This window comes from Cheilinus undulatus, linkage group 21 (genome assembly GCF_018320785.1).
Source record: "Cheilinus undulatus linkage group 21, ASM1832078v1, whole genome shotgun sequence".
NCBI lineage: Eukaryota > Metazoa > Chordata > Actinopteri > Labriformes > Labridae > Cheilinus > Cheilinus undulatus.
In genome coordinates this window covers 25,380,295-25,402,518 of record NC_054885.1, presented here as the reverse complement: position 1 = coordinate 25,402,518, position 22,224 = coordinate 25,380,295, and the positions used below count along the sequence as shown (strand labels likewise).

At 38.9% G+C, this 22,224-nt stretch overlaps 1 protein-coding gene across 4 annotated transcripts in view; it reads left to right on the top strand.

The window, feature by feature from the left end:
• pdxdc1 (pyridoxal-dependent decarboxylase domain containing 1) overlaps positions 1 to 22,224 on the top strand; it is a 91,617-nt gene that overhangs the window by 8,159 nt on the left and 61,234 nt on the right. For 3 of the 4 annotated variants that reach the window (XM_041817417.1, XM_041817418.1, XM_041817416.1), the window contains one exon: positions 18,795 to 18,944. In XM_041817417.1, the coding sequence (XP_041673351.1) occupies positions 18,795 to 18,944 (150 nt within the window). The remainder of the gene's footprint in view (positions 1 to 18,794; positions 18,945 to 22,224) is intronic. The other variant, XM_041817419.1, reaches the window with a different exon arrangement.

Below are 22,224 nucleotides of genomic sequence, written 5' to 3'. Positions count from 1 at the left end.
CTGAACTGTACATCCCCCACCCTGTTGCTAAGCTCTCTATTTCTCTCTCTATTTCTCTCTTACAATCAATTAAATCCAATTCAAATGTCTTAACTGGCACAGAAGTCATTAGTTTCATTGCCAAAAGCAATGTACAAATTATAATAATACCAGAATAGGAAATATTCACTATAGATTATAGTTATTCAGTTTAAAAAGGTAAGTATAAACATGACAAAATTATCACCCCCCTAAGAAAATGTCATTTATTTAAACATTTCTCAGTTGTTGTCAAACTAAGCAAATAATTTTAAATACAGCTTTGTCAAACATCCTAGTATTTTTTGGATGCTGAAGTTATTTAACTTTGCACACAGAAATATATATATTCCACAAAAATCAAATACTACCAGGGTCAAAATTATTAGCAAGTTCTGGGTCTTTCCCAAGGTCACTTCCCAGGCTGGACGTGCTTGTGCTCATTTCGGCTGCTTGTATCCGCAATCTCATTCTTTCGGTCATCACCTAGAATTCATTACCATAGTTGAGGGTTGGGAGGTAAATCGACTGGTAAATTGAGAGCTTTGCTTCTCGGCTCAGCTCCCTCTCCAACACAATGGTCCAGCACAACCATACCAGCACATACCAATGACTGTGTCAGCTCTCAGCCAAACCAGTATGTTGTTAAATTTTCAGACGACACTGTAATACTCAGTCTGCTAAAAACTAATACCAACCCAGGCAGACACTGATCTGGAGTGGACAGGTTTGTGAACTGGTGTGACTGTCGCCAACTGCAGATTAATACGGATAAAACAGTGGAGATGCTGCTGGACCCAAGGTCAATTGGGGATAGTAGCTCAGTAACCATACATGGACATAACATTGAGCAGGTGGATTCATCCAAATATCTAGGGGTTCACATTGATAACAACTTAAGTTGGCACACGCAGATGCAAGTGTTTGTGCCCGAATCCACCAGCGCATGCATTTTCTCCATTGACTCAGAGTGTTTGGTGTGTGTAGGAATATTATGTTGATTTTCTACAGAGCAACTATTGAGTCTGTGTTACGGTACGGTATTACCAGCTGGTTCGGCAACTTAACTGTTAAATTAAAAACTCAAATACTAAATCTGACAAAAACGGCATGCAAAATCATTGGTATGGCAGTACCTGTAACTCCTCAAGACTTGTTTGAACTAACAACCCTAAGACTTGCAGACAGTATTTTATCTGACTCGCCCCATGTACTGCATTCTGAATATGTTTTACTTAACTCAGGAAAGAGGTACAGAGTTCCCCTTTGTAAACATAACAGATACAAACACTCATTCATCCCACTATCAGTGAAGCTAATAAATGAGCAGATTGCTCAGGATGTACAGACAAGACAGTTTGAGACCATGTGATGCTGAATTTGCACTGAGATGCTAGTATGCACTTTTTTCGGATCTGATCCTGTTGACTATGTATTTTATGTATTTTTATTCATTTTATTTACTATGCAATTGGTTGCTCTTTGACCACTTCTGTATGAATTTGGTGTGCCACATGACCTGTATGTGTTGTCTGTGCAGCAGACCCCTCTGCCCAAGACAAATTTCTCCCAAGGGAGACCAATAAAGACACTTTGACTTTGACTTTTCTCCAAATCTACAAAACAAATGTAGACTGGATGAGCAAACTCCGATGCTCCCTCAAGAAGTCCTGCAAGGGTAAAGAGCTGGTCCACAGTCCCACAGCCAGGCCGGAATCTGCACTGTTCCTCCTGAATCCGAGGTTAAACAATCAGCTGGAGCCTGGAGCAGGGGTGCCCAATACCTCGATCGCGATCTCGACCGCGAAAGCTATGCTTGTCGATCATGTGTCATTTGAATAAAGTTGTATGACGGGTATCTATCAGTCACCCCAGCAGTGATGTGATTGATGTGAAAGCGACCAGTCTGTTTAACCCAAAATGCAAGGCGCGCCAGTTATCTGATTTTGTGAGAAAACATCTCAGCCTATCTTAAATTAATATGTAACATGTGGGGAGCAAAAGACGACAGAAAAACGAGTAGTGCGCTCAGCGTGCACAGCGCAGGCTTCAGGGACTGATCTGATAGTCCGCTCAGACTTTGACACACGCTCCCAAGACTTCGCTGTACTTTAGGCAGCCGCTGCATTCATATGATTTCCGTTTGGAGTAGACAGCAAGGTTGAATTCCTGGCCTCAAAAAATCACCATATTGTTTCATATGATCTCATCTGCGCTGACGGAAGAGATCTTGTCACTCAGGCTGACATTTATTCCAAATCACGTGCCCACGCTGGACAGTGGTGGAACTTACAGAGGAAAAGTATCTCAGCATGATAAAACATGCAGCCTCACTGAGCCAGCCTAATCTACTAAAACATATTGTGGTGTGGCTCTTACTGTATGTGTAGCATGCAGTGTGTTTAACAGTAGATTATGTGATGTTGTTTCAGTACCATGGAGAGCACTGGCTAAGTGTATGGGCATGTGTTTTCACAGTGAAATGAAGGGAAAGTCAACAAAAGAGGGAGAAAGAGAGATCTGCAAGCAGCAGTTTAAACATGCCTACTGGAACTATGAACTATTGTGTATCTATTAAGGAACAAGAATTTTGAGGGACAGCTCATATAAAACCCCTGTAAAAGATGGTGCTCTGACAACTCAATTGGCTTTTACATATTAAGATTCTGTAAGTCACATACAACAGAAAGCTGACACTCCATTCACTTTCTTTCAGCGGAAAACTCACATTTCGTGTTGTTTCTGGTGTTAGAAAGTTGTTATTAAGCCCCCTTGCAATTTTGTGATATTTTTTGGGGGGGTAGATTACACTGAGCTGGTCATTTCATAAGTAGCTAACAGGCCAAAAAATGTGTGGGCACCCTTGCCCAAGAGTAAACTTTTCCAGAGCGCATGAGGAGTGAGATACCTCGATATGGCTTGAGGGTGTCTCTTCTAAAAAAAGGCAATTTTTCTTGGTCTGCAGCCTCGCAGTCCATTTCTGTGCAGGGCTGTAGTGATGGTCTTCTTTGAGACTACAATTCCTGAATTGGATAAGTCATTCACTAGTGTCTTGGCAGTTGTACTGGGGTCTTTAGACACATCGCTCACTAGTTTTCTTTCCAGGGTCTTTGAAGTCGTTCTCTTCCCACCTCTGCCAGACTTGATCTGGTCTGTGTGGCTTTCACTGAATTTCCTGATAATACCTCACTCCAGTTCTTGACACTTGGAAACACTGTAATAACTTTGTATATCCTTCTTTTGCTTTGCACTGTAAACCTGGATTTTCTTTCTAATTTAACTTTTCTAGCAATCATTAATTATTCTTTCATGTTTTGTAAAAAAAGATGTTGCCATTACTAAATCAAATTAGTCATCTGTATTATTCAGCTGAAAGATACAATGCAATGATCATGTTAAGCTGAGATAACTTAGCATGTTTAGTTCTTTAAGGGGGGGGGGGGGGGGGTCTATTTCAAATTTCAAAAAACCATGGGTGAGACTGTCAGTGCATCTGTTGGCACCGGCAGGCAAAGCTTCCACCATGACAGTCCGCACGTAGCGAAGCCAATGCTTTGCCTCACTGTGTCTCTACCCCACCAGGGAGGGAATAATCAGCGAATTTGATTTTGGGAGTGATCCAGATCACCGTCTGGATCCAGGAATGTTTTTAAAGGATTCTTCACTCTTGGGAGATAGGGCTAATGGGGGAGGTCTGCACTCTCTGAGTGCCTTTCTAGTTTCATATATTTTTTATGTAAGTTAAGTTATTTCATATGACTTAGACTTTGTTTATGTGAACTAATGATTTTTAGTAAAGACTACTAATATACACTTAATATGCCTACTGCATTAAATTAAGGTTCTATGTTAATACAACTTGACCTCTTTAGTATCAGCTTGTGTAAAAACTAAAGTGGTATAAGGCAATCGGTTTACTCGTGCTTGTAAGTAATGTCAACTAATTCAGGTTTAGAGTGTGTGAGCATCAACAATTCTTTTTCTTAAGTCTAAACTGATTTCATTTGTTTTGGGCATGGTGTCCTCTCAAGTGACAGCTCAAACCCTTTCTGAGGCTTTTATACTGTGTTTAAACTGGGAAGTAACCCTTGGTTTTACCTTGATTTTACAAGCATTACAAACTCGACGCACGTTGCATGACAGTGGTTTGTGCTCAGTGAAAAGGTCAGTTCTTGAAGGCAACTAATGATATTGACCCTAGCCATTTTTGTCTTTTTCTGTGAAAGTTATGTTTTATGTGTGCAAATACGAATAATTTTTGCCTTCAAAAGATAACCAGATTGCTCAAAAATGCTATGTTGAAATTCCTTGCGCTGTTGAAAAACATTTTGAAGACGTTTGAAAAAACATAAATATATGTATGTACAGTTGCAAGAAAGAGTATGTAACCCTTTGGGATTTCTTGGATTTCTGCATAAATTGGTCATAAAATGTGTTTTGATCTTCATCTAAGTCACATTAATAGACAAACATGGTCTGCTTAAAGGTGCAGTGTATAATATTTAGCCAAGCAGCATTTAGCAGAACAAATTTGGTTAAAATAAACAGATTTGTAAGAAGGTCTATCAAAATTAGTGGTAAATCCCCTAAATACAAAAAATGCTTAAAAAATAACTCAGAATGAGCCATTTCTTCATACATAGGGAGGATCCGCTCCATGGATGACGCCATCTTGGATTTTTGCATTTTGCATGTTTCTATGGTACCACAGAAGGAATCAAATAAATTACACAGGTTTTTTTTTTTTTTTTTTGTATGTTTGTTTTCAAATTCCACTTGTTGCCACAGTTTCCATCAAAGAAATGAGCATTGAATCTGGAACTGACTGTTAGGTGTTGATATTCAATTTCACACACTGCATAAAAAATGATATGTTTTCATGTTTTATTGAACAAACCATGTAAACATTCACAGTGCAGGGTGGAAAAAGTATGTGAACCTTTGGATTTAATAACTGGTTGACCCTCCTTTGGCAGCAGTAACCTCAACCAATGTGACCTGTAGTTGCAGATCAGACCTGCACAATGGTCAGGAGGAATTTTGGACCATTCCTTTTTATCAAACTGTTTCAGTTTAGCAATATTCTTGGGATGTCTGGTGTGCATCGCTCTCTTGAGGTCTTGCCACAGCATCTTAATCTGGTTGAGGTCAGGATTCTGACTAGGCCACTCCAGAAGGCATACTTTCTTCTGTTGAAGCCATTCTGTTGTTGGTTTACTTCTATGCTTTGGGTCATTGTCCTGTTGCATCACCCATTCTCTGTTGAGCTGCAGTTGGTGGAGAGATGGTCTTAAGTTTTCCTGCAAAATAAACTTGGGACTTCGTTTTTCCGTCAATGACAGCAATCCATCCAGGCCCTGAGGCAGCAAAGCAGCCCCAAACCATGATGGCCCCTCCACCATATTTCACAGTTGGGATGAGGTTTTGATGTCAGTGTGCTGTGCCTTTTTTTCTTCACACATAGTGTTGTGTGTTCCTTCCAAACAACTCAATTTTGGTTTCATCTGTCCACAAAATATTATGCCAGTAGTGCTGTTGTACATCTAGGTGCTCTTTTGCAAACTTCAAACGTGCAGCAATCGGGTTTTTTTGGACAGCAGTGTCTTCCTCTGTGGTGTCCTCCCATGAACTCCATTCTTGTTTAATGTTTTACTTATTGTAGATTTGTCAACACAAATGTTAGCATATGCTAGAGATTTCTGTAATTCTTTAGCTGACACTCTAGGATTCTTCTTCACCTCATTGAGCATTCTGCGCTGTTGCAGTCATCTTTACAGGACAACCTTGCCTAGGGAAAGTAGCAACAGTGCTGAACCTTCTCCATTTGTAGACAGTCTGTCTTACCATGGACACATGAACATCAAGGCTTTGAGAGATACTTTTGTAACCCTTTCCAGCTTTGTGCAAGTCAACAATTCTTGATCGTAGGTCTTCTGAGAGCTCTTTTGTGCGAGGCATGATTCTCATCAGGCAATGCTTCTTGAGAACAGCAGACTCAAAACTGGCATGTGTTTTTTATAGGGCAGGGCAGCTTTAACCAACACGTTCAATCTCATGACATTGATTGGACTCCAGGTTGGCTGACTCCTGGCTCCAATTAGCTCTTGGAGAAGTCAATAGCCTAGGGGTTCACATACTTTTTCCACCCTGCACTGTGAATGTTTATATAGTTTGTTCAATTAAAACATGTAAACATATCATTTTTTGTGCAGTATTCGTTTAAGCAGACAGTGTTTGTCTATTGTTGTGTCTTAGATGAAGATCAGAACATATTTTATGACCAATTTATGCAGAAATCCAAGAAATCCCAAAGGGTTCACATACTTTTTCTTGCAACTGTATATATATATATGTTAGGTAGGGTTGTAACTATTCTTTTTAACAATGATTCGATTCTTATCATGATTCGTGGTTGCAGATATGATTTAAGGACGATATGGTTGATTTAGAGCGATACAATCCAAAACGATACAGTGACTTGAAATTGATTCAGTAACTTTTTAGTCAAAAATTTAACCAGTGTGACTGTGAAATAAATACCTGCATACTGGGCAGTGCAGGTGAAGTTTCCCTAGATTCCTGTTGTTTCTTGTAAGGCAATCAGGTATAAATTAATTATGGATATAAACAATTAAACAACAATTAATGGCAAACGCATTCACATTTATTTGAATAAAGTGCAACCAACACTTCAGGTTGAATTAACAGGAGGTTAGCCTTTTTTTGTGTGTTATTTCCTAGTATCGATAAATTCAATTGATTGCCTTTTAAAATGATGTTACCTCAATATATGTCGTCCGGAAGGCCAACTTGCCAAGCACAGATCAATGTAGTTGGATCAAAGGAATATAAATCGATACATCTATGTATAGATGAATTGTTACACCCCTAATATTAGGCCTATTAATATAAACGCGTTAATGCTCGTGATTAATCTGGAAAGCTTAACACGTAAAAAAAAATAATAACGCAATTTAATCATATGACTAAGTTTGACCACAACTTCCTCCTGCAGTCCTCCTGCGGATGTTTACGTTCCTGGGGTGAAAGGGTTAAAGGTGGGTCAAACGCAGCCAGCAGTGATGAGTGAGGAGACAGACCCAGGTCTGCATCACATCAGATTTAGATTTTAAAAGCTGCCTGATGGAAGTCTGGATGAAACGAAGGTTGTGTGTACATACTGCAGTGATGAACTGTCTTAACTCCAAAACACAACGAGTCTGAAGTACCACCCCTGGGCAAAACGCATCTTTGCTAATGTTAGCAGAGATGCTAACAACAACACAGGACCAAGCCATAATGCCAAGCTGCACTGGCACAGTCCAGCAGACCCAGATTTGTCCCCCAAAATGACAACATCTAAGCTAACTACTGTGACGGCATGCATGGATGTGCATCCTGGATGAGCTGCACTACTTGAGCAACTTTTGTGGGTTGTAGATACCACCTCATGCTACCACTAGTGGTGAGGGCACTGGAGAAATGCAAAAGTAACCAAAAGTCAGCCAGAAAGGATGAGGAGAGGGAAATTGCTTCTCCTTTCCACCTGTTGTCTGTCCCATTTGCACAACAGCAGGTGAAATTGATTCACAATCAGTGTTGCTTCCTAACAGGTTGATATCCCGGATGTGTGATTGACTTGGATTTCCATTGTGATTATTATGTACTCCCTTTATTTTTTTGAGCAGTGTACATAAGGGCTGTCAAGAGATTACAATTTTTTTTCTTCCCGTCTCCGTGATCTTACATCTGTTAGATTATCAATAATACTTTTCAACAGTAGGAGTCTTTCTATGGATATCTCCACAATCCATGACTGTTTGACACAACTCAACAAAAACTTCTCTGCTGTAACTGTTTCTGAGACTTGGTTAAATGAAGAACAAACTACCACAGTTCAGATTGAGGGGTATGATTTGTTCACTACAGACAGGCTTAATAAAAGGGGTGGGGGTCTTGCATTGTACATCTTATTATAGTGAAATTGTAAAGAATATGTCACGAGTTGCAACAGAAAATGTTATAGAATGTGTTACAATTGAAATCAAATCAGAGAAATCCAAAAATATAATTATAAGTTCTGCTACTAATATTGATAATATTGTTGCAAGTGAACCAACATAAATTTCTTTCATTCATTCATTCATTCATTCTATTACAGCAGGACTATGTTTGATCAATTTAGTTCTTAACAACTCGTGAAGTGTTTCTAATGTACTTGTTGTGATCTGCTTGGAGAAAAGCCTCATTTTCCAGCAGAACACGAATGCAAGGTGTGCAGAGAACAGGAAGATTATGGATGAGTTAATTGACTGTGGAAGGCGGATATGTCAGTAACTACACTTGGAAGGGCTACGTAGAAATACTAATCCTTTGTCCTCAACAGTCCCCTTTAGCCAGCATGTGATACGGGGTATGTAAGACTCTACAAACTCCAGGTAACTCAGTTCATGTTGACAGTAAATGCAAATAACTTAAGTCTTATCTGGCATGATCTTAAAGCTGAACTTGCCATTCAAAAGTTTCTGTCCTTAATCCATTTCTGTTTGGTTGTACCTCATCATTACGGCATTGCTTCCTGATCTCGCAAATTATGGGATGGATCAAGGGTATAACAGAATGCAAGTGTGTTAATCCTGTGACAAAAAAAGATAGTGGCATTAAAATAAATTTAAGTTAGTGTTGACAGGGGCGCCGCCAGGGATTTTGGGCCCCATTAAAAGAAATCTTACTGGACCCCCCCACAGCTGGCCATGAGGCCGGTGGAAAATTTTGATACTGTTTTACTATGTATTTTAATGATATTTTTGACTATCATTCCCATATTTGTGAAAAGAACAACATGACAGTTACTTGGTAGGGGAAGCACTGAAAATATGGTGAAATTCATTTAGATTCAATTATTTGCTGCAAGACTGATACTCTATATTTCAAAACCCATCTCTTTCTTTAAATACTTGAACATAAAATTCTCTTAAGATTAATTACATGAAAATACAAAACTTAAATAAAAAATAACCTCTTCCATTAAAATGAAATGCAATTATAATCTGTTGAGAAACAAATAAAATCTCAGCAAAAAACACCATCAAAACAAACGGCCACTTGCCTTTTATGATTTATTGTAATTTCAACATTATCATTTATAGAACAAGATGCAACAAGCAAACAATTAAAAATGAATGAAATAATAATAATAATTAAAGCTGCAAGCAGCGATGACGGGCCCTCACAACCTGTTGCACGTCGGGGTGTGCAGCGACCGCGGGTGTGATGCAACCGTCGAGCGCCAGCAACAAGGTGTGTTACTCCCATGGGGTTTGTGGGTTTTGCAATGCTCACAGTTTCACAGAAACAGAGGGGGATCCTCCTCATTAATTTCCAGAGCTTGCAGTTACTTTGGCAGTAAAACCCAATGAGCATGAGGCATGAGCCCTGAAAATTTTGAATGCAACTCCAAAAAATGAACAAAACACTGGATTGTCAGCTTCACAGCTCCTCTGTCTGCTCTGCTTGGCTCAGTTGCTCTCTCTCTCTTCCTGTTTTGCATGCTTGCAACCTCACTCCCTCTTCCTCTTGTTCATGCTCACTCCAGAGGAGAAAAATGACTGAGTGGCTGAAAGCATCAACTGTTCTCAGATTGTTGCAATCATCAGTGTGTAAGGTAGAGGAGAAAATACAGAAATATAGATGTGTACAAGTTTGTTTCATTATTATCTTCAATGCTTTGATATCTCCTCTCAGTTTGTTCATTTTTTTTTTACCATGTATTTATGGATAAACAGACGGATACAAACAGTACTTTACTGCAAACCAAGCACCCTCAGTTTTTTATGTTTCGTGTCTGCGACAAAAGCCGAGACTCCTCAGAGACAGAAGGTTTTGACCTTTGTCCTAACAAGCAAGTAGCTCTAAATCATTCATTTTTGAAGATAATTTTTCCATACTTTTAGTTACCCCCACCTTTTTTTGCATGACTTTTAATGTTTTGCCATGGCAACAGATGTGTAAAATAAACAGATATAGATGCATAAAATACAGATGTACAGATTTGTACAAGTTTGTTTCATTATTTTATGATTCAGTGCTTTTACATCTCATCTCCATTTGGCAATTTACCTTATATTCATGGATAAATAGACAGAAGTGTACTTTGTAATGTGTTAGTTGCTGTTTGGACCCTGTCCTTAATTGTGTTGCAACACTGTGCATCATGAAAAGATGGCAGCATAGCCTTAATTTTGTTTCTATTAAGAGAGGACCTAGATTTGAACATTTCAACATGAAAAATGACAAAAATAGACTTGCTTTTGTTTTACAGTTTGGGTCCAAGAGGCTTCTTAAAGGTCCTGAGATGACAGATATGCTGAAGCATTTTCAAATGCCTAGGTAATATGCACTGCGGGGGATGATTGAAAAATTGTAGGGGGCACCAATGAGCGAATACTCCATGCCCACCCAAAACACAAAAGGCAGTCATCTGACCTTCCCACTGTGAATTATTGTGCCAGGTTTCACGACTCCACAAGTTTTCTAAGCCCAGGATAATTCTACTTCCTTTTCATGGCGAAGAAAAATTCACCATGGCCACGCCCGCTTTTATTAATGAAAACTTTCCAATGAAAATTTGAACTATGACACGTCTTCTTACAATATCCTTCACATAAAGGTGTTTGGATGAATTCTTCAAGAGGAATTTGGAAAATTGTGAAGTCTGCAATGTGCTGCTTTTTGACCACAAAAATCAAAATGGTGGACTTCCTGTTTGTTTCACAGCATGGGTCCAAGAGGCTTTTTTGTAGATCTTAAAATGATATATGAGCTCAATAATTTTAAAAATCCTAGGTTAAACCTGCTGCAGGGGCTGAATTTTCAAAAAATTGTAGGGGGCGCCACTGAGCCAAAAGGCCACGCCCATCAACAATTATCCTATTACTTCTCTCGTTTTGCTACTGAGTATTTTTCTGCAAAGTTTCATGGCTTTACAAGTTTTGTAAGCACTAGATAATTCTACTTCCTGTTACATGGTGAATGAAAAATTCTCATGGCCACACCATTTTAGGTAAGTACTCTTGACCTTCAAATCTGAGTAATACCAACCTTGAGGACTGTGCCTGGGCTAATGTCAGCAGGATTTGGCCAATCTTGTAATAAATGGAAATTTTTTAGTGAGCACCAGCCACTTTTATCACGATGAAGCACTTCAATTTAAGGGGCCACCATGGCCACACCTTTCAACTGATGAGAAATTCCCAAATAACTTTTGACCTAAGACATCTCTTCTTGCTCTACACCAAAGATGAAGTAGTTTGGATGAACGCCCTATGACGAGTTCGTTCAAATACGACCCCTAAAATATGCCTCGTTTTACAGAAAAAATCTAAATGGCTGACTTCCTGTTTGACTTACGATATGGGTCCAAGAGGATTTTTTGTGCGTCCTGACATGACACATGTGCCCACACGTTTGAAAATCCTAGGTCAAACCTGCTGGGGGGGCTGAATTTTTAAAAATGTTCTAGGGGGTGCCATTGAGCCAATAGGCCACGCCAACCTACAAACATCACATTAATTATCTCAACATGCTAATGAGAATGTTTTTGCCAAGTTTTATTGCTCTACACATATCACAAGCCCCTGAGAATTCTACTTCCTGTTTCATCCATTGAAGCTAGTGGACTTCCTGTTGAGATTTCGGCATGGGACCAAATAGCTTTTTCGTAGGTCTGATGATGACCTGATATGAACACCAAAATTCCTAAGCCTGGGTTGAACCAGCTGTGAGGGCTGAATTTTTGAAATGTTGTAGGTGGCGCCATTGAGCCAATAGGCCATGCCCACCCACAAAATGAGGATCAATCATCTCGGAATGCCAATGAGATTTTTTTTGTCAAGTTTCATTGCTCTAGGTGTCTTATAAACATTTGAAATATCTACCTCCTGTTTCATGGTGAACAAAAAATCACCTTGGCCACGCCTTTTAACGTAGACATTTGACCACTATATATATGTGTAAGGCCAACTCCCTGGGAACTGCCTGAGTGAATTTTCAGAATGATCTGCCCAACCATGAAGGATCTGCAACGTGAAATTCAGGAGTAGTGACTTTTTGTTGCCAGAGGGTGGGGCTGAAAAATTTTTCAAAATTTCCAGCATGGATGTGTTCTGGCCTGGACTGCTATCAAGCACATGAAATTTGTCTCGGATATAATCATGTACACTAGAGTTATGACTGTTTAAACATTTTTGGCGAGACAAAATGGCGACTCTTGACTTTGTCCCCCTGCCGAGGCCACGCCCTCTGACGAAAAGTCAATTTTATTTTTCACAAAGCTAAATCCACTTCTTTAGTCCATCCTGACACAAATTTGAAGTGGATATCTTGGATACTTTTTAAACTGTAGCTTGCACCATAAGCCTTGACATTTCCTGTCACCACTAGGTGGCGCTTTGATCTATAAAAAATCGGACCATATGAATGGGTGCAGGCCATGACTGTCAATATTCCTGAGCAATATGAGTCCAATTGGACAATGCAAGGCTGAGTTATAAACTACTTCCTGTTTACCAGAATCATATGCAAATTTGAGGGCTTGCCACGGCCACACCTTTCGACTAATGAGAAAACCCCAAGTAACTTATCATCATCCATGTCTCCTGTAACTCTGTGCCAAAGTATAAGTTGATCAGATGAAATCCCTCGGACGAGTTTGTTCAGTTATGACCCCTGGAAAAGGCCAAAAACAGCCCCTTTTTTTGCATATTTATTCAAAATGGCGGATCTCCTGTTGGGGATAGAGTGTCAGCCCAAGAGGCTTTTTTGTAGCTCTCCCCAAGCCGCACCTGCGCACAAAATTTGATGAATCTACGACAAAGTCAAAGGAGGGGGCTTTAACTTTGAAAACTGTTAGGGGGCGCTATTTTTGCAATTCTGAAATTTCATGTTGGAGACCCAAAAAATATCGAAATATTTGTAAGACCGGATGCATGGGCAAAGTGTCCTGCGAATTCAGAAATGTTAAGGGCCTCAAAAGTCCATGCCATGACGGCAAATGATATGTAAAATAATCCTAGCAAATACAATTAGGTCCTCGCACCACTCGGTGCTCAGGCCCTAATAAAACCAGTACCAGATGCTACTAATGCAGTAGCAGTAGCTCAGGACAGGATGAAATTATGTGCCTAAGTGTCAACCAACACATTTCCTCTGTTTGGATTCAATACTATGGACACTCTGTGCCAACACACATGCAAATGGACCCACAAACACACACACAACTAAATGATGTAGGCTGCTTCCACAGTTCATAGCACACACGCCCACATTAGTAGCTGTGGGACTTACATATAATCTTATCAATGCCAAAACCGAACGCATAAATGAAACCAGAACTAAAACCATAGAATATGAGCCTGCAGCTCACATGACAGAATTCACGTACTTCAGGCGTCACTGAAGGATCAGCTGACAGCTTGTTTTTATCTCATTATAAAGCTATAAATGCATCCAAAAATAATTACAGGCAGCAAAAAAAAGAGCTCATGTCAAGGCATGGCGGCCAAATTTATAATTAAAACATCGTCTTGTCTTAATATAGCAATATATGACACTGTGACATGGATGAACCACTGTCTGTTTCTCTTAGATCTGTCCAGTTAGTCCTACCGTGATTCAGGTACCCAGTGATAGCAGCCTGCTAGTGGATGTTGCTAACTCTTCATCTCAGCTCTCAGCTGCCTGTAAAGGTGAGCGGTAACTCAGTGTCTGCAGGTACATCAACTGTTGTTTCAGAGTCACGAATGCTGCTGATGACTTCTGAGTCACAGCTGTTTTTATCTTTTGCCTTCATACAGTTGCAAGAAAAAGTATGTGAACCCTTTGGGATTTCTTGGATTTCTGCATAAATTGGTCATAGAATGTGTTCTGATCTTCATCTAAGTCAAAACAATGACAAACACAGTCTGCTTGAACTAATACCACACAAAAAATGATATGTGTTAATGTTTTTATTGAACAAAACCTGTTAACATTCACAGTGCAGGGTGGAAAAAGTATGTGAAAAGTATGTGGCACAGACTTTCATTGAGTCTAGCCCTTCCCACATCTCTGACTAGTTTTCTGCATCTCTGACCTTAACAAATGTGAGAGGTTTTTGCCTTGTAAAACCAAACTTCTATCCCTGTGGGGGGATTAAATCAGCTGCTCCCAGGATAGCAAACACTTTCCCTGCATAATTGTCCGTCAGCTCCAAACGCAGACATCTTATCTCACTTTGGTGGTTCAGTTGTCAGCCTGATTTAATCCCTTATTATAAAGAATCTGTAATGCCAAACTAACAATCAACTACATTTATTTACATACAATTTAATTTTATGTCAACAAGACGTGCAATTATGGTCTTGCTCATTAACGTTTAAACAGGACATAGTTTATAAATGCTACGTGTATTTGACTCCAGGTCTTGTCAAAAAATGGTAAAAATGACTGATAATAATAAAACAAATTGTTTATAACTGAAAATGTATTCCTAACCTGGACACAGGCTGTCCCATGACATGAGATATCAGCATTTTTGGTCTCAGAGCAGCGATCACAGACATAATTACGTACGGAGATGCGCCACTTCATGACGTGTGCAGGAAAGTCAGGGGGGACTCAGAGAGAACAGACATGCATAAGAACGACTGTTGTGGCTCAGACACATGCTTATAAGTCAAGTTTTCACTCAGTAGGTGAGGTGAGGACTCTCTTTCTGGACTGTGCACTCATCCTAGGTCGGGTGAAATAATCTCAGGGTCTGATCAGATATTGTGGACAACAGGTTGCCATTTTAAAGCCATAAACAGTCATGCTGAATGATTTTTTCTAAAGAATATTCCAGTCTTGTAAATTTAGCATCAGTGGGTCTTAAAAACGTTACAAATGCGACAAAAAAATGCCACCTGATACAAGGACAGCATGATTGACCTGTTTAGATTACTTGCAAATAAATCCTCCGATTATATATATATACAGTCATGGAAAAAATTATTAGACCACCCTTGTTTTCTTCAATTTCTTGTTCATTTTAATGCCTGATACCACTAAAGGTATATTACCTGAAGAATACAATGAACATGACAAAAAATGCAGCTGATTCCGTAATACTTTATGTCCTATTTGACATGCTTAAGCTTAATTGTATTCCCAGGGTATATAAGAGGCCACTTCATGTCATAAGCGACAATGCACATGCAAAGGCCTAGAGTGGTTTACTGCTTACATTCAAGCCATAGCACAACTCAGAAGTTGTCAGCTCTAACATAATGCCTAAAACAATTAAAAAATTATGTGAAACCACAAAGGCAGCCATCTTGGCACTGCTGGAAATTGGCATGAATGAGAGACAGGTAGCCAAAAAACTGAAGATCTCCAAGACAGCCGTTCATTACACCAAGAAAAGCAAGCCGAACATGGTACTACCAAATTGCTAGCTGGTCAAGGCAGGAAATGTCTTTCTACCCCACAAGAGGACCGTGCACTCATCCATTCCTGTGTCAGGAATCGTCATCAGACCTCCAGGGACCTTAAAAATGAGTGGGCACTGTCAAGAAATGTGACTTGTTCAGCAAGGACAGTTTGAAACCGACTTCTTGAAGCTGGTCTGAAGTCACACAGGGCACGGAAGAAGCCCTTCATCAATGAACTGCAGAGGAAGGCCCGCTTACTCTTTGCTAGGGATCACAAGGATTGGACTGTTGATAGTTGGGCGAAGGTTCTCTTCAGTGTTGAATCCAATTTTGAGTTGATGCCCACTCCAGCCAACTTACTGGTTAGGAGGAGGCCTGGAGAAGCCTACAAACCAGACTGTCTTGCCCCTACAGTAAAACATGGGGGTGGATCGGTGATGATCTGGGGTTGTTTCAGTATGGGTGGAACCGGGCCAATGCAACTGTGTGAAGGGTGAATGAACCAGGTCACGTACAGGGCTACTCTTGAAAACAGTCTTCTTCCATCAGCTGATGAACTCTTTACTGCCTTGAATGACTGGATTTTCCAACAAGACAATGCCCCTTGCCACACGGCAAGGTCAGTTAAAGCCTGGATGGAGAACCAGAACATTCGGACCATGCCTTGGCCTGCTCAATCACCAGATCTAAATCCAATTGAAAACCTGTGGAACATCATCAAACTCAAAATGGAGAACCACAAGCCCAAAAACAAAGCAAATTTGGTTGAATTTTTGCAACAGGAATGGGCTGCTGTGACAGCAGAACAATGTCAGAAGCTGGTGGAGAGCATGCCACCAAGACGCATGGCTGCAGTCATCAAAAACAATGGTTATGCAATCAAGTACTAACTCCTGTGTGTATCATGTGACTAAGAGACAGAACAGAAAACATGGAATGCCTGAAAGCACTGTTTTTGGCAGTACAATGCCATAGCTATTGATGTAAGAACTTAAATGAATTTGGTTATTATCAAGAAAACCATGGAAAATGGCTAGATATCAGCTCTTAAATTAAACTCTTATGAGCTGTTTTTGTTGTTATCATTATATTTGTCCAAACAAATGTACCTTTAGTTGTGCCGGGCATTAAAATGAACAAGAAATTGAAGAAAACAAGGGTGGTCTAAAAAATTTTTCCATGACTGTATATATATATATATATATATATATATATATATATATATATATATATATATATACATATATATATATATATATATATATATATATATATACACATATATATATATATATGAACATCCATCCAAGAAATAATGTCTGGCCCTCTGCTTTCCGTCCTTGAAAAATGTTGGCCCCCAGGAAAAACTAACTGAGGACTCCTGGTCTAGTGCAAGGGGTGTAGGAGGGCTTCACACAAAGCAGAGTGCCTCATACAAGGCTGCCCTAATTACAGTCATTATTGCATTTAATTTGTTCACAAACCAAACAAATGCAGTTGTTGAAAAAAATTTTAATGTTATTTTTGTTATTTATCTCACAGTAGAAAGACGTCTGTCAATATACCTTACGTTCCCCAATATACAGAATTAAGAGTTTTTTCTAGACCCCCCCCCCCGTAGAAAATGTGTGTATTCTTTCATTTCCAATGATGTGAGGGTAGCTTGGCAGTGTTGTAAACTATGACTATTGACCACAGTTCAACATTATTTCCGAACTTAAACTGATTCAAGAGAGTAAACATGAGATAGTTAACTTTGTTTCCAAATAGAGCTGTCTTAACCTCCTTTTGTCAGCAAGCAGGTTCGAAAACCTGTCATTGAACCAGAGTTTATTTTACTCTGGTTCTGTTTAATATTTTCATGCAGTTCACTGTAATGGGGTCATAAATAAAACAAACACAAAGTTATCATGCCAAGCCCTGAGGCATTTACTCGGGGTTAACTGTGTGTATATTGTTAAGTGGTGGCATGAAATCCGCCTCTGCATCCATCATCACAAAAAGATGACCTTTCATGTGCTCTGTGTCTCTTATTCTTTTTTCCTCTTACCCCTCTCTTTCACTCTTTTTCCTTACATCTCTCCATGTGAAAGAAATAAAGGATGCCTGGATTTAATTTTAGAGGTTAGGATTACTGTTATTTCCGTAAAATCAACTGAATATGCCTTGAGATGCCAATTCAAACCTTGAAGTGAGTTGGGTCTCACTTTTCCATCTTCAAGACGAAATAATTGTTTTTCTCCCTAAGGAGAAATGTTTTCTTCAGCTTCCCTGGGCAGTGTTCTAAAACTCATCCAAACCAGCTACAGAATCAGTGTTGCCAACTCCTCAGTAAGGAAAGTAGCTATTGGCTGTCCTAAAAGTCGCCAGAACTCGCTAAATGACGTCATCGCCTAATTTGTATAATTGTCCATATGCATTTAATTGTAATGGACACTATAAGAGAGGGGAAAAATGAGAGCGACAAAGTGAGTAAAAAGACCCTTAAGATGTCTACAACTAGAAATGAACTTGCTTCTGTCGATTCTTGTTTTTATAATGTCACAATTCCAACCACCCTCCTTTATCTGGGCTTGAGACTGGCAAAAATGACTCGAGAGATACTCTAGCAGAGTTACTTTAATTTTAATTTTTAGTTTATTATTCTATTAATTATTCTGTTTTTCTTAGAAGTTTAGTTGTCTTGCGTCTGGTTGTAAACCTTATGGTCCACTTAAAAGACTACAACAGATCCCAGTGAAACATTAACATTTTTAACCATAACATTTAGGCCTATACTATTTTTTTTTTTTTTTTTTTTTTTTTTTAAATCTAAATGGACCAAAAAGAGACAATAGAAAAAAACTGTCAAGGCACCTTCACAGCGTGGTTAATTTGCAGTCTGGACATGGAGGGATGAACATCTCCTGCTCTGACTGCAGCTGAGGGGGACTGCTGCGTGAGGACTGGGTGACTGGGCTGCCTGTGAGTGCTTTGGGATGGGGAGGGGCCCACAGCAGCACCTACTGCTCACTGAGACGAGCAACAACAATGTGTGTTTCCATGCCAGAGTCTCCGAAAGTCTCCAGTAACGCTAGAAAAAGTTGCTGGATTTGTCACCAGTCGCTTAAAAAAAAAATGTTGCTAGAGGGGTCTGAAAACTCGCTAAATATAGCGACAAAGTCACTAAGTTGGCAACACTGTACAGAATCAAAACTGAGAGAATATGTTTTCTTTCTCTGCCAAACTGTTTCTACTTATCTAAAGGACGTCTACTGGAGAAATTTGTAAGGAATATACAACCCTTTTGAAAAAACATTTTGAAACAGATATGCTTTTTCTTTCCAGTAGGATGCCTAATGTGGGTGAACAAGGTTACATGGCCTTGCTAGGTCACAGCCTTGCAGCCTTTATCTCAGTGTTGGACATAGTGCGTCTGCGAAAGCTGACAACCAGGATCCTATCTGACACCACATTGTGGCTCTGCAAACTGTTCAGGTAGGCCTAACACTACGAGCATACAATGCTTCTTTAGATCAAAGCAAATATTAATGTGTTTGATGTGCAACTGACATGACATGAACACCACACTACTATTGCATTCCTTGAAGAGATGGCAGGGGGCACAGGATAACAGGTTACATTACACTATGAAGTTAAAGAAGTGCAAATGATACGTTTTTCCATGTGTTTCATTGATTCATATGTCAATATTTCTTTTATTAGAAGCTATTGCTTTCTTGAATGTAGTATTTATAGTAGATCAGCTTTACTAACAACGTGTTGCCACACCTCAGAATAAATGTAAACATGCCTGGTGATCTTCTTTAAATTCTTTTAAGTATAAAATACAATTAATTCTCTGGATGTTATGGATACCTCGCGTCAGTGTTGCCTTTGCCCCATGTACATTGTCTGACTATTTTTCTACTTAATAACTGTATAAATTTTAATAAAAGTGTTATTAATATTAAGATTAATATACAGAATAATAGAGTTTTCTCTAATGCTTTTCTATTGAAGTCTAATAGGGCTTTCAGACAGACAGTTTTTGTTCTGGCTCTGTTCTGGAGTCTTAGGACCTTGGTTCCCTCTGGCAATCCAGCCCGTGTTCACACTATTTTATGCTGAACCAAAGTGGGAGGACGTGATGGACATGTATCACCATGCTCTGCTCCAGTTTTTGATGAGGACAGAAGTTTCAAAACACTGGATGATAAGCCGAGACATGTATTTTCACTTCTTGCCTTTAGACTCCTCTCTGTCAATGAAGGATCACACTTAAACTGCTGTTTGTTTGCATGTTTGCTTCAGCTGTATGTGTCTGTCTTGCGCCAGCCACAGGTGTAAGAGTTGATGAAATACTCTTGTATTAATATTCCCATGTATTTATGGAGGGACAAATACACCATAAAAATCTCTGCATTTGTATGTATTAGTAAAAAGTTATTGAAATGTTTGACGTATATTTGTAGGGAATATTACAGATTTGCTGTTCATTGATAGTTAATTGATCTAAAAGATGCTAGAGACATTTAAAGTTTAAATATGGTTCATTAAGGCGGTGAAAAACAGAGGCAGATAGATAAAAGCCTGTAACTGTTAACATAGGAGTCAAGGAGAATTTATCTGAATAAGCAAAAATTTCTGTTTCTATGATTTGAATTTTTCCACTTATATTAAACTGCACAGAGAGTTAAAACCAGATATTTAAATCTTTCCCTAATGTGAACTTTGTGCAGAAAATCTAAGTCATCTATTATATTAAAGATCTTGTAAAGTGAAATCAAAAGTTTTTGTCATAACACACTAGATATGTTGGAGTATGGTTGCTGTAAACATGTGAAAACACCAAGATCTACATGTGACTGAATTCTGGAATTAGACTGTTACAAAGTTTTTCACCTCTTTCCTGGCTTGTTTTAATTTGGGCAGGGCAAATCTGTGGGCTCATGATGTCATGAGCCCACAATACAGAATTCAACATTCAGATTGTTCCATTATTTTAAATCTGAGAGGATCGTATTTCTCCTGAGTGGGCGTGGCTTCAGCTCATTCAACAGTAGAGGTGGGATGAAAAATCGATAAACTAAAATGTTGCGATATTTCGTGGCACAATACTGTATTGTATTGATATTTTAAAAAGCAGTATTTTATTAATTAATAATTCACTTTGTAGGTGCGGTAGTTTGTGGTGTAATTTCACTCCCTGACCACTAGCAGGCGGCAGGCAATGCCAGCTGGCAGAAGGCAGTTGACTCTTCCCTCTTCTCCTCTCCTTAGACCAGTGGTTCTCAACGTTGGGGTAGGGACCCCATTTGGGGTCGCAAGACACTTAGAGGGGGTCACTAGATGCCTTAAAAAAACAAAGAATATATATTTATATAAAAATTTTCTCACCCAGTTTGTCACCATTATTTTCCACCCATTTTTTATCACTTTTCCCCACCAATTTTTGCTCATTTTAACCCATTTTTGTAATTTCTAATCCATTTCAAAGACTTTTTTTCTGACTGTTGTTGTCTTTCTTGACCCATTATTATGGATATTAACCTATTTTCACCCCTTTTTGCACCCATTGTTGCCCATTTTAATTACATTTGACTATTTGTTATACCCATTTTTGCAAGTTTTAACCACTTTTGCCAAGTTCTCTGCTTTAGTTAACCCATTTTGCCAGTTTAAACCACTTTTTTCCGAGTTTTTAATCTCATTTCACCAAAGTTTCCCATTTCTACCACTTAAATCCCCTTTCACCACTTTTTATGCCTGCTGTTGCCATTTATTGCTGCCTCTCTTATCCATTTTTTGGCAGCTTAACCTTTCTCTGCTACTTTTAAAATCCCATTTTACCACCTTTTCCACCATTTTTTTTTCCATTTTAGCTATTTTAATCGATTTTAATTCTGTTTTTAAGAAAACGTTTAGCAGCAACAGCTCATAAATTTCCTTGACAATGGCTGGGGATTGAAATTAACGGTAGAATTTCAATGAAAATTGATACAAATTGTAACATATTTTCACAATAAATAAATATACTAATAGACAAAGAAGTTGTCTCTATAGTGACAAAATAATATACCTTTTTTGTGTGTATTATTGCTTATTTTTGCATAAAGATGATGGTTTCATGTCTCATAATCATCATGGGGGAAAAGTTACATCGTTTTGAATCCTTAATATTTTCTTACAGATTTGGTAAAACCAACAAACAAAAAAGCATTTTCAAAAGTTTTTATATATGTTCCTGTGCTCCTCTCATTCGTCTGTCATGTTTGAGAGCAGCACCCGCGATGCATTATGGTAAATATTGCTGGGCTAGTGACCATTGGTTGTTCACTACTTTTCACAATGCATTGTGGGATAGAATGACTGCACTATACAGTGAATAAAAATGCTTACTCAGAATTTGGACACCACTACAAAAAGGGCTATTCACTACATAGTGCACTATAAAGTGAATAGGGAGTGATTTTGGACACATCCACAGATTCATTTTCCCCTTACAGGGTCTTTAACAGAAAATTTTATATCAATAGATGTACAGTTGGACAGAGTAATTTCGACATCATTATGACTCAATTTCGTTGTATTTTCATGCCACTGTGCCCTGTAAGAGTCTATGTGTGTCTTTTTGACGTTCAGTGAAATGTAAACTCACCGGTTACAGATGGATAGATGTCCCGCAGCTGTACGGGACTGTACGTTGGTGGTATGTGTCTGTCAGAGAAATTCTGGCTCTGATTCAAATGTAAATATATGTAATATATTTGATATT